Source organism: Aedes aegypti, chromosome 3 (genome assembly GCF_002204515.2).
Source record: "Aedes aegypti strain LVP_AGWG chromosome 3, AaegL5.0 Primary Assembly, whole genome shotgun sequence".
NCBI classification, from domain to species: Eukaryota; Metazoa; Arthropoda; class Insecta; order Diptera; family Culicidae; genus Aedes; species Aedes aegypti.
In genome coordinates, this window is record NC_035109.1 from 269,836,648 (window position 1) to 269,849,929 (window position 13,282).

General features: G+C 36.8%; 1 protein-coding gene across 4 annotated transcripts in view; it reads right to left on the bottom strand.

Moving 5' to 3' along the window:
- Window positions 1-13,282, bottom strand: part of LOC5577237 — a 153,505-nt gene that overhangs the window by 20,687 nt on the left and 119,536 nt on the right. For 3 of the 4 annotated variants that reach the window (XM_021855078.1, XM_021855080.1, XM_021855079.1), the window contains one exon: window positions 3,153-3,661. In XM_021855078.1, coding sequence (XP_021710770.1) covers window positions 3,153-3,234 — 82 coding nt within the window. In that variant the 5' untranslated portion in view covers window positions 3,235-3,661. Of the gene's footprint in view, window positions 1-3,152; window positions 3,662-4,266; window positions 4,443-13,282 lie in introns of those variants that run through there. The other variant, XM_001656293.2, reaches the window with a different exon arrangement.

Sequence of the window (13,282 nt, forward strand, 5' to 3'; positions counted from 1 at the left end):
ATTTTAAGCAAGCATAGATCTAATGTTCTCTCTTACTGGTGTACAGTACTGACCCGATATTGTTAGCCCCTTTTTGTGCAAAACTTTTTGTTCTGATCGTTTCATAAAGAAAATTTTCTCCATTTATTTTTGAATCCTGTAAAAATTACTTTGAATATGCTTATCATAGAGAAGAAAGAACATTGATTGAAGAAAAGCCTAAAACGTTTTGAAAATGTACTTGTTAGGGATCGTCCATGAATGCGTCGAAATCAGACACAATGTCAAACGAAAACAACAAACCCCTTACTCGTTCCAAATCTACCTCATCCTCATCCTTGAATACTGACGGTAGATTGAGCAAGCAAAACAAAAGTGATGATGTTGAGACTCTAAGCGATTTATAGAATAAAATACGGAGAATGTTCGCTGAGTCTAAACCCGATATCGAAGGAAAAATCGAGAGCTGTTAAACGGAGTTTGAGCAGAAAATTACCGGAATGGAGTAGCAGCTATCAAGTCTCAAGATGGGTTGTGATGTTCAGATCAAGGATGTTTCTGAGGCTGTGAGTGATGTTCGGCATGACCCGGAGCTAACAAAACGGAATGTTAATCGTCTCACAACAACCAATGAGCGTATTATCTCTGGTGTTCCATATACCTCCGGTGAGAATCTAACGCTCATTTTCCAAAACATCAGTGTTGCCTTGGCTTCTACTCCATCCAACGTGCCTAATGTTTATCTGAAGAGGCTCTCTAAAAATCCGATTAATATTGGATCATCACCACCAATACTTTGCCAGTTTGCGTTACGTGATGTGCGAGACGAGTTCTATGGACGATACCTTCGGCAAAGATCATTAAATCTGCGTCACATTGGTTTCAACAACGACAACCGTGTATATATCAACGAAAACTTGACCATGAATGACAGAGAAATTCGAACGCAAGCGATCAAACTAAAACACCAGGGTCGGATATAACAAGTCTTCACAAGGAATGGTGTTGTCTATGCTCGAATGAAGAATGGAGATGAAGCGGAGCCGTTTTACACATTGGAACAACTTTTTGCATCTGTAAACTGACCTTTCCTAAGTATTACTCTTTTCCTTCCATTGAATCCTTGTATTCTTTCCTGAATTATCCGTGTTTCCGAGCCTCTCCTAAAAGCTAATTAAAGTTTAAAAAAAACCTTTCCCTGTTATAGACCGTTTTTCCTTCCAAGACATTCCATGATTCCGTTCCTAAGAAATCCATGTATTCTTCAGTCCTAAAAGTAATAATCAGCCACATATTTGTGGTTTTGCCCTGATGAATTCGAGACTGATCTTGCCTTCAACAATGTCGAATGATATTGTTTGGGTAAGCCTGCTTACTGGATGCTTTCGGCGACTTTGATGAGTTCCACATGTTGCCGTTGTTGCTGCTGCTGCTGCTGCTGTTGAGGCTTTCCATGGTGATTCTGATGCTGCTGATGTTGATGCTGTTTCTGACTGCACCTGTTTTTATAACCAATGATGTTACCGTTACTAGAAAGTTTTTCTCCATCGTTTAATACTTTACCAGAATTGTTACATTATTGAATACCATCAACTTTTACTTTAATATTGCACTCCGTTGTTTTGGTAGCTAGTCAATTCAATTGCAACTAGAAAAAGCTTAAGCTCATGTTCAGAAAGTTAGAATATAATATTAGTCGTAAGTTGGCTTTCCTTATCTTTCATGCTGACTTGATCCTGCCAATTCTGTTTAAAAGGTTTCTTTTAGGTTTAACTTTATTGTTTATATTTGACTATAGCTGATAATGCAGTTAGCAACGCCTCTGCGACCATGCTAATTCCAAAAGCAGTTTTTCATGCTGTTTTGCCTGAAGATAAAATAAACGTTTGTCATATTAATGTTCAAAGTATTTGATTAGTAAAGTAATTTTACAAAATTCAATGAATTGAAAAACAATTTTATCAATAGCAAAATGGATATTGTTTGTATGACTGAAACTTGGCTCAGTGATGTTATTACTGACCCTATGATTGGTATTGACGGTTTCAGCTTGCTTCGAAATGACCGTAATAGGCATGGAGGTGGAATTTGTATTTATTTTAAATCTAATCTTACTTGTAGAATTGTGAAAATGTCTACAGCTATTGATCAACTGAGTATGACCGAGTTTTTACTAGTTGAAGTTCGTGGTGGTGGTGAACCATTTTTATTGGCCGTATATTACAATCCCCCAGAGATTGACTGTTCGGATAGTTTAAAAGAGCATTTAGAAGAGTTTACTGTTAAATACAATCACACTTTCTTTATTGGTGACTTCAACACGGACCTCATGAAGTCAAATTTAAAATCACTGAGATTTAAAGAAAGCTTATTTTCCCATACGTACGAACCATGTATTCGTCACATTATCAATATTTTTGCAGGTTTTCTTCCATATATTTTTTTTTCAGGAGCTCCCCAAGAAATTACTTCTGGAATTCATTCAGGATTCCGATTCGAATTTCTCCTGTTACTTTCAATGAATTTTCTTCAGATTCATCGTGCAAAGTCTTTTTGTAGACATTATTTAACAAAATCTCCCATAAATATCTCCAAAGATTCCTCAACGTGTTGCTGTAGGAATTCTAAACGGTGCTTTAAAATTTTTCCCAGAGATCTCTACATAGCATTTTTTGTTGGAATATATCAGAGTTCTCATTTAATTCTTCCAGGGTTCTTTTCACAGATTGCACCAAAAATCTGTTATAAGCATTTCTTTAAAACTCACGTACGCGGTTTCGTTTAACAATCAGAGATTCTCTATCTTCTGCTTGACGGTACATTTTTATTGCGATAGTAAATAATTATTTAAAAAGTGTAGGAAGGAAGAAAGGAAGAAAAGAAGGAAGGAATTAATAAATAATGGAAGGAAGAAATGAGCTAAAATGTCAGGAGCGAATTTTTGTGGTAAGTGACATTCCATACAACAAATTAACTTGTTTGAAGTGGAATTTAATAAAAATTAACAATTAAAGCTTATTTATCAACAATTAAAATATGAAACTGATGTCATAGTTATTACCACATTTTTCTTCCTAATGAACATCCTTTCCAACATTCGATACAATATTTGACTACCAAACAAATCTAGTCGTTGTTTACCTAGCCAAACATAAACACTTTTTATCACTTACCCGCATAGAACAGAAACAGGACAATTTTGAGCGAGATGAGGTTCCGGTTGACCAGCGGTTCCTTGGCAGGTGGCGCTCCCATCTTTGTATCACCTTTCACACCTTTTACGCGTAAAATTGTCTTATCACCAGGCGCTTCTTTATTACTACTTAACACGTGTGGTTTCCTAGCTCTTGGCTGGTTTACAGTCACTTGTCACTATTGCTGCCGGAGGCAATATCTCAACCGCAGGGAGTGGTTCAGCAAATGTTTGGATAGTATTGAACCATTTCCTTCATCAACGGTGTCGTCATCGTCGTCGTCGTCGTCATCATCACCGGGAAAGAGTTGCCTTACATCAGCGAAACCAAGCGCTAACGGAAATGATGTGATCTAATGGGTCTTCAAGGTTTGTAGTTTTCCACCGAGCTTCTTCGTATTCGTTTTCTTATCGGTTTAGTATACACTTTCCACGGTCCGAAGATTGTGTTCCGTCGTTTGTAGCTTCTCGAGAAAATGCGATGTAAATCTGTAAAAAAGGGAAATTGGAAACGTAGGAATGTTTAATCAATCAAAAAGTTTTTCTTTGTTAACAGTTATGGTTGGTAATAGGTAAAGAGTAGTATTATGGTAAAACAACATAACAACGTAACATAAAACGAAAACATGTGTAAAAACAAAAACTATAGAAAAAAGAACAGTAAAAAACATGATGAAATCTATAAAAAAAATATGAAGACAGAAATATAAGGAGAACGAAAAACAAAACTACGTGGAAAAGATAAAGAATGCAAAAATAGATTAATAAATACTGACATAGACAAATCATATACTTTGAAGGGACCGATTTGAGTGGGTGGCAAAGTGAATATGGGTTAATGTGGTACCGTCTGATTCGGCTTACGGAGTGAAGAAACCCGTCTACTAGAAGCAACCGTTGCGAATTATGTGAATGTGGCGATGATGATGTGGGTAAATTAGACAAGTCATCACTTTCCGGACACGATGTGATGAAATGCTTGAGAAATATATTTCGGCTAGATATGCCACTTGGCGATTTGAGCAGATGATTACGAAGCATAACTAGGTCGCGAACATATACCTATATAGTGCATCTCCGTTTCCGGTACTCACTTAGGATTCCATATACAGTAGCACTATACTGCACAGTGTGGAAATCAAATTGGTAGAACGAGTTGCAACTCAACGCAGGAGATGATGAGATTATAAACTGAACTTGATTGCTTTCCGATCGTTATTCAACGGGAAGGAGCTGAGAATGAGATGCGATGATGTAGGAACGGAAGAGCCATCATGATACGTAGTGAAGTAAAAATAAACTGACATCGTGACCACCCATTAAGGCACTGACTGTCGTCTCGTTGTCGGAATCGGTGATGTGTTTTCTAAAAATTGTTGCGGCGGCCGGTGAGAGTATGTTTTTTTTTTGTTTAGAATGATTCTGCTTTCTGGCGCAGTTGACTGTTTTTAGAACAGTCAGTAGGTAAATATTGTATGATTAGTGGGTGTTTGGTCTCGTTCCTTATCTACATTCAGAGAATATCTTCTCATTGACACTTTTGGTCTGAATACTACCTCAGCATCTAGATTGCCGGTAACACAATCGAATGAGTAGAATTTTAATTCAATTAACGGACCCTCAAAGGTATCGATGCAAAGACTCTATGACAGCCAGTTACAAATTAGATCACCCATTCATCCATTAGCATACAACATAGCACACCAGTCTGGGTAAAACTCGTTTAGCCCATCAAGTGCATATCGTCGTGCTCCAATCTCCAATTCATCGACGACTGCCAAGTGATACAATGTGATCATCAGCTGACAGATTCAATGAATGAAATAAATGAATGAAAGAGCACGCGCTTGGTCCGCTGTACCCTACGGGTTCGGAATGCCTGGACGCCCGAGATCAAATGGAACCGTTTAACAAAACGAGAGCACTTGGCAGCAGGTCAGGCACTCTGGGTCAACAGTTTGCCAACACCGAACGCGTGCTATTCTGACGTCATCAATTAACCTCGGAGATGAATTGTGTGCTGACAACTATCAAATTTCACTATCAATCGTTTCAGTAAGCTTCCATTTACATAGGTACAAGTGTGGTTGGAAGTATAGATATATTTCATAATACAGTCAAACCATGAGTCGATGTTCCATAACTCAATATCGACTCTCGAAAATGCGAAATGTTATAAGTTCGTCATTGTAAAGTGCTCGTTTTGGTAAGAAAAAAATCAGGTACAAATTTGAAGTCCGTACGTGGACGCAAAGTGGTCCCCCAACGACCCTAAAGGTATTAGGTGTAGATGACCCCCGTGCGACAAATCGAGCTCGCTGCTCTAGTGTACGCAACAGGAGTACGAAAAGCCACTAGTAACAAATTGATAATTAGCATATAACTTTAAGTAACATAATATATTATACTGTGGATAGCTCCATAACACTGCACGCTGATATTAAATTCATGACTACAAAGGCATCGTTCAAATATTACTTAACGCAACAGGGGGAGCGAGAGGGTCTTCCGTAGTGCTATGGTCCATACAAAAATTTCAAATTTTTCATACAAAAGCTGTTACGTGTGGGAGGGTGGGGGTCTAAAATTGGCAAATTTTACGTCACGTAATATTTGAACCATCCCATTATTATGTATTATAGGTATTATTATGTGATTCATGTTGTGCCAGTGTGAATTTTTGGATTCCAGTGTGGATATTGGGATTCTAATGTGGATTCCAAAAAAAAAAAACTGTGATTTTTGGGCTTGAAATATGTGTCCTTGGATTCCAAGGTGAATTCGGGGATTCTTGTGTGGATTATATGACTTCCGGTGAGGATCTTAGTATACCAGTATAGATATTGGAATACCAGTGTGGATTTTGAGTTTCCAGTATGGATCCTGGATTTATAATGTGGATTTTGGGATCCTAGTGTGGGTTCCTGAATTCCAGTGAAGATTCTGGCATTCCTGTGGGAATGGAAACAATTAGTATTCCTATAAGGATCTTGTGGAAATACTTTAGGAATCATGTAAGAATCCCATAAGAGTCATGTTCGTGTAAGAATTCTCTGAGAACTTTGTGCGAAACCTTTAGGAATTCTGTACGGATTGTGTTGAATTACTGCGGGAACTGTGGGTATCCTATGTTTTTTATGAGGATCCTTATGAGATTTCTATGGAAATTCTGTGAGAATATCAGTGTGATCATAGGTTTCCATTTGAAATACGGATATTGCATTCTCTTATCATATTGCAATACAGAGAGAATTAGGCAATTACTATCAATTACGTGAATCAATTCGGGTGTTAATGGGTTAAGAAAAGGAATCCTTCAGTAATTCTTGCTCTAAAACATATTCTTGGGATTCCTCCTGATTTTTCTGAAAAGGTTAATTTTACAGAATCTTCCAAGAATTCATTTTGAAATTCCTCGAATATTTTGCAAATACTTTGCCTTCTGGTATCTCTACTCTCCTTTCTAAAAAAATTGCTCCAATGACACTACTGAAATTAATCAACATTTTTGTGTGTCTCAAGGATCAAATTTTATATCTCTAGTTAATTTTGGGTTGCTAAATCCGATTTCGTTTTCAGAAATGTTCCAGCACGTCACAATGTTTTGCTGCAGGTCGCCAAAGTTGTATAAAACACTGCACATTGGTCTCAACGCCATACCTACGAAGACTCCAATATTTGCGCCTACACCGACAGTTGCCGATAAAGTAAAGTAAAGTTTTTCCATATTTTTCAGTCATTTTTTTCAGGCGTGTGATATTAGGATTGCCCGCATGGTTTAAGAGATCATAATATACACTTTTTTACTGACGCATTTAGGACTATACTATATTCTACATTGTTTTAGAACAACCATTTAAGCTCCTACCGAGAAATCTAAAGTTATATCTTTTATATTTTGCGAGTTATGATTTTTTTCAACAAATAAGTTAGGGTGGTTCTGTAAAATCAGTTTTTTCTTGATAAATTTTTGTACGATAATTTCAGGACCACCCTAGCTTATTTGTTAAAAAAATCATAACTCGCGAACCATAAGAGATATAAATTTATATTCTTCGGCAAAGCTGCTCCAAATCGGTGGTTTTAAAACAATGTAGAACATTGTATAGAACTAAATGCGTCAGCAAAAAAGTTTTGGATCTCTTAAACCATGCGAACCACTCTAATTTCACATCACTGAAAAAAATGTCTAAAAATATGGAGAAACTATCCCAAAGACGCCATATACCTAAAACTGACGATTCAGACGCAAACATTTTTGTCCTCTTCGATATGGTTTTGGGACCAATGTGCACTGGTTTTATTGATAAAAACATGAAATTTAAAGTATGATTTATCAAACTTCTGGTGATCTGGTCCGAGCATGCACTATGGGCGGTTTCCATACAGACTGGCGGCTAAACATATGTTTTCAATCTCATGTCGTATTTATGAGTTTTGTGATACAAATTTGATGTTTTATTTTCGAAAACAAGTTTTCGAGACTAACTTTTGAATAAGGCCAATAGCAAAATAATAAGTTTTATTACTAATGATGCATATAAGCCATTCATGCGATTAACGTTGTGCAAACCATTCGATTATTGGCCACCTGATCGCCCATAGTGGCATGCAGAATAGAACTATAATTTTCATTTAAGATATAATTTGGTTAAAATTGTAGGATTAAGATTAAATTGAAACGTTTTTCCAACATGATTGCAGTCTTCATACAAAATTCTTTGTTTCTCCCATACGGAACTCAATTTTTTCATGAATTCCTTAAAAAATTCACAACAATTCTCCTAGGGGATCTTAGTCAGGGAGTTATGTCAAAATTCCACCATTTATTTCATATAAAGTTTTTAGTAGAAGTTTGTAAGAAACACATCTACTTTTTTTAAACTGTGTAGATTTTGATCATTGATCACCTGGTTATGGGGGGTTCCCTCAAAAAATATTGGAACATATTTAAAACCAGGTGAATAAAGATCGATACAGATATTGAAATTAGAAGAATTTGAGAAAAATATCAAAAAAAGAAAAAGTGACGTAATTCGAATAACTTTTTGTGGTAAAAACGAAGCTGCCAGTAGAGGGCCAATGCAAATGGTTCACTTCATTTGCATGTAAAATTGTGCTTTCAATTCAAACACCAACGATACAGTAGCATGCAAATTTATGCCAATTAAGTCATCGCCAAATTAAAAGTTAAAATGCTATTAATCACCCATTATGTGTGATAAAACTGGCCATGAGGATGATTATTATTAAATATGCGCACTTATTCACTGCTCTGAGTGTATGACTTTCTTTTTTGTTATCTCGTAGTTTTTTTATGGTTCTTCGAATGACCATATTGTCACATATGGACAGACGAGCAAACGTTGCAGAAGATATTGCAATGAAGAAATCGAAGGGAAGTCTACACGTCTGCCGGTTTGTTTGGGTCGAATTATCTCATTGAGCAGCAGCGTCGGAAATAGATGTTTGCATGTGAATGTCCTCTTAAGTGGAGGTTCTGCGAAATACCTACATAATGCAAGTTTGAATAAAGCTGTTTGAATACTGAGATTGGCGACGATTATTTTAGGTGCGAGAATAAGTCTTACATCATCGTTTGTGTTTTGAGTATTGAAAGATTTGGCAATAGGGGTACAAATTCGAATTGAACAATATGAGCCTGATTTCTTAAATGTTTTTAAAAAAGTTACATTTGAAGAATTTTCCAATACTTTTGAAAAAATAGAAAAAAAGCTTATGCGAAGTGAAGCGAAGCAGTAATAAGACATAATTTCCGTGTTTCTTAGTATACATATATAAATATTACATCACTTAAACGATAAAGTCAAGATCATCTTCAAATCTCACCATATTCTATGGAAATTTTTACCAGCACGCCCTTGAAGTCAGATTAAACCCATCGACAGTGACTGTATAAAAGCAACCCTAATGTATTTTACAGCCGCTCCCTTATTCGGAAGTCATACAACAAACTTTATCTTAAGCCCACGTTTACGATTGACCTTGCCCTTCAAACTGGCTGGGGGTTTGGTTTCGAGCCTATACCAAGTCGTCGCGCAATGATCTCATCCGAGATGCAGTCTCAGCTCTATGACATACAACACCGAAAGACGCAACGAAATATGCTAATGACTCTTAACATGTGCGCCGATTCAAATTGTATGGGTGGACCTCGGAGTTGCGAGCAGCACGTGTAAGCCTCCAAATTAGTCTCCATGGAAAGTGATCCGTGATACTACTAAGTGTGAAGTTATATTAGGCAGGCGGTTAGCAAGCGAAGCTTGTTAACCCTTTCTATACCAAAATTGATACGATTAGCGTAATCATGATTGGAATAAATTTATATGCTCATGCGTTACTAAACATCGAGATAAGTGATCTAGTAGAGTAACTACTGATAAACAATCAACTAACTTTAATCTAGCTTATTCGCAACAACTTTTGTCCAAGCATTTAATTAGAAGGGCCATATCGGTAGTTATTTATTTTTTGAATATAGCTGTGGGAAAGAAAGGGTTCGTTAAACGATCGCACAATAATCGCGTGAATTTGTTCGTAGGCACGGTCATACTTATTCAGCATCACTGGACATGCAATGTTAGTCGCTTACCCTCTATGGTGATTAACCGAGGGGTTAATTTGAATAAAACAACAATTAATAAAACGATTTTTACTAGCTGATACGATAATGGGACAATGGGAGAACTCTGGAGATTTGTTTTAATTTAATGTGGAAGTACGATTCTTCAAGGTATACCCAATTTGAGAACAAGAATGAGGTAGCTAAGAGCGATTGAGCAGCATTAACACATTTATTTTGAAACATTAATTTGATTTTCATAACCTGATAACTATTGCGATTAACCATTTTTGGATTACAATGTTCCTCATAGTAACATTACATTAATGTTGATTTCAGTAACGAAGTACACTTCTTTCACGACGATTCAAAAGACGTAACTCTTTCATTCTGCATTTTGATTCTGACACAGTTCATGAACGCCCGTTTGTTTCAATATGCACACAACTTAAAATACAGAGTGCGTTTCGAATATCCCAAGCAAGCGGATTCGTTGTTCGCGTCGCCAGTGATTTTTTTTGGTTCCACATTTTTCTGGGTAGTGCTGGCAGTACTTTGCGAAAGCTTATTTCTAATAGTTCCTTTTAGCGCGCCTCCGGAATGATTGTATATCCCAGCTTATAACCTTTGAATAGTTCCACATTGGAAATATCGACACACTAATAGATAACGTTTTAACACTTCAGTCGTCGCGCTGTTGTACAACACTGGTGAAAAAAACTCGCTTTTCGTTCACAACAGCAGCGTGGTGGTTCTGACGGTAGCCAACCACGCGACGACTGAAAGGTTAAATCGAGGCTACATGAATCGAATCACTTATCAAGGTGAATCCTGATCATGTTGCTTTTGGACCCCCACTAGCAAAACTGCTTCCTATGAAAACCAGAGTTGTTAAGCGATAAAATATCGTCCGACCACTCAACGTTAACTCAAAGTTTCTCGATAATCTTTTTTTTTTTTGACGATAACCAAGCGATAAACCAACTCAAACATCAACGTGCCTTCGATAAATTTGCGATAATACAGTTACTCTAGTGACGACAACTGCAACAGTTCAGTTTGCGAAGAAAATTTGTGTAAGACAATAACGTGTTATCGCCGAAAAAAGTAACGTCTGCGGAGGTGATCTCGGCCTCTAGTAGCAACATATGTCACACTAACATTCTTTCCCTTCCCCTATGATCCACACTGCGGCAGAATCGAAAAAACGTGGAAACAACCTGCAGTTCTTCGGAAGGAAGAGATAGACTTTTTGTGTCTGCAACGAAAATGATCCTTCCAATGAGGCCGATGTTTTTAGATAGACATATTTTTTAATGTTATTCGCATAAATGGCTCTTATGCCATTTCAGTCAAATTTCAGTATTGATGTGTGGTTTCTGCGGCAAAGTTGATCGTTATTTTATGCTGAAAATGATTGCTTAAGACGTCAAGTTGCCAAGGTCTACTATTTTTAAAAGGCCTTGAAAACTTGACGTCTTTAGCAATTATTTTCGGCATAAAATAAAGATCAACTTTGCCGAAGAAACCATACACCTAAACTGCCATTTGACCGAAATGGCATATGAGCCATAACACTAGAAAGTATGTCCTTATCTCAAAACATTAGTCTCATTCAAAGGATCAATTTCACTGAAGACACCAAACGTCTATCTCTTTATTCCGAAGAATTGCAGGTTATTTTCGCGTTCTTTTGATTTTGTCCCAGTGTGTGCCCATGGGGATATGGCTGACACCGTTATTGACATTACTATGTTGGGAGTTTTGAATGTTTTTATTGATGTTATGTTACTCTCAAGCTACTTTTGTTTCTTCCCTGTGCAATATTGCTTATTTCGGTCAAGCACGGAGTAGCAACCAGTGTTGTCACATTTTTTTATTCTCATCTGTGTTTTCGGCTAATTTTTTTTATCTTAAGTCAGCCCCCAACAATCTAGCAAAAATCTGTGTTGCGCCAAAAAAAACTTTTTTTTTATTCTTTAGATCAAAAAGAACCACTGCAAAAGTATTTTCGCTGTTTTTGGCATGTCAACAATTTTTAGTTTTATCATATTCTACTAAAAGTAAGTTAAGGGGACACGGGAGACCGTGTTAGTTTCCCTATCTTTTGTCTCACTCTAACAATCATCATCAAAACTTTGTGGAAGAAAATCTCGAGTTTTAGTGAACCGATGAAGCTGAAAATTTATTGGGTTGTGCACTACATATGTAGAATCATAGTGATACATTTTTCGCATCGATATATGGAGTGATTCTTGGGATTTGCTTCTTGAAATGAATAGGGTGATTATGATGACGTCCCGTGTGGCCTTAATCCTTATCCTTATTAATCCTTATAAAAATCATTCATCGTATTGAAGATATCCAGTGCAATGCTATGATAGGTTTTCTTGGGCATTGCTTCAACTTTGAGCGAAAAAACTTGTTTTGAAAATTTGTAGAACGATGATGGTTATTTGTCTCTTAAACATGCATAATGGTTTGTAAAAAAATAATATATTTAATTATTTGAGAAAAACCTTGTTCTTTACTCGCATAATATCGTAAAACCTTAAACCAAATTTTATCTTAAAAAATCTGTGATCTGTATTCTCAGATATCGGAAGGCAAGAACAGGGAAAAATCTGTGTAATTACAGATAAATCTGTGTATGTGGCATCTGGTATCAACTACGAATTGTTCGGTGGTAAATGCTCATGCTCAAATTATTATTATTATTTATCTTTATTAGGGAGATTTTCATCTCCGACGCTCAAATGCACACAACTCAAAATATAAAAACAAGTGAACCCCCAATTTTTCTTAACATCTATTGTAAAACTCGCGCATTAAAATAGTTGTGTATTTGCTTAGAAAACATTTTTCAATTTCAGTTAATATGGATGTTCAAACGTAACGCGGCTTTAAGAAGTTAGCAGCTGAAGATATTCTACAATCGTTTGTATGAAAAAAAGATCTCTTTTTGTTTTTTTTCGTTTCTTTTTATAGAGGTACCTCCTGATGAGTAGCAGAGAACTGACCCACAGTAGACCTGATATACCTCTGCATCTACGCCAGTTCATGCGGGAAAGTATAGGGGTAAGGTAATTTAATGGCATAGAGGCTTGCTTTTTGGTTAGCAGACTGCCTATATATCAGGCATATGCTTCAATGATGGAACAATGAGCGCGTAGGGAAACGGTTTCTTATCCGTCTCTAGTTGTAGCGATTGATATGAACGAATAGCTTGAGTGATAGAAATAACTACAAAGTACGAGAAGGGGATGAGCCTGCGATTGAATCCTTGACCTTCTCCTTATGAAGCAGAAGCGGTAGCCATTAGACCACTGTTTCTCAACCTTGGTAACGGCGAAAAAATGGCTCGCTGTGAGGTGTTCGTTTCAGCGTGCTTTTTACATGGTCGGGGGTCCGCGGACCCCCTGTTGAGAAACGTGGCATTAAGACCATCTACCCAGTCTCAATCAAACTATGTCTCATAGAAAAGTTTGTCATATTTTGCATGTTCATTGGATTGAATTACCAAAAAA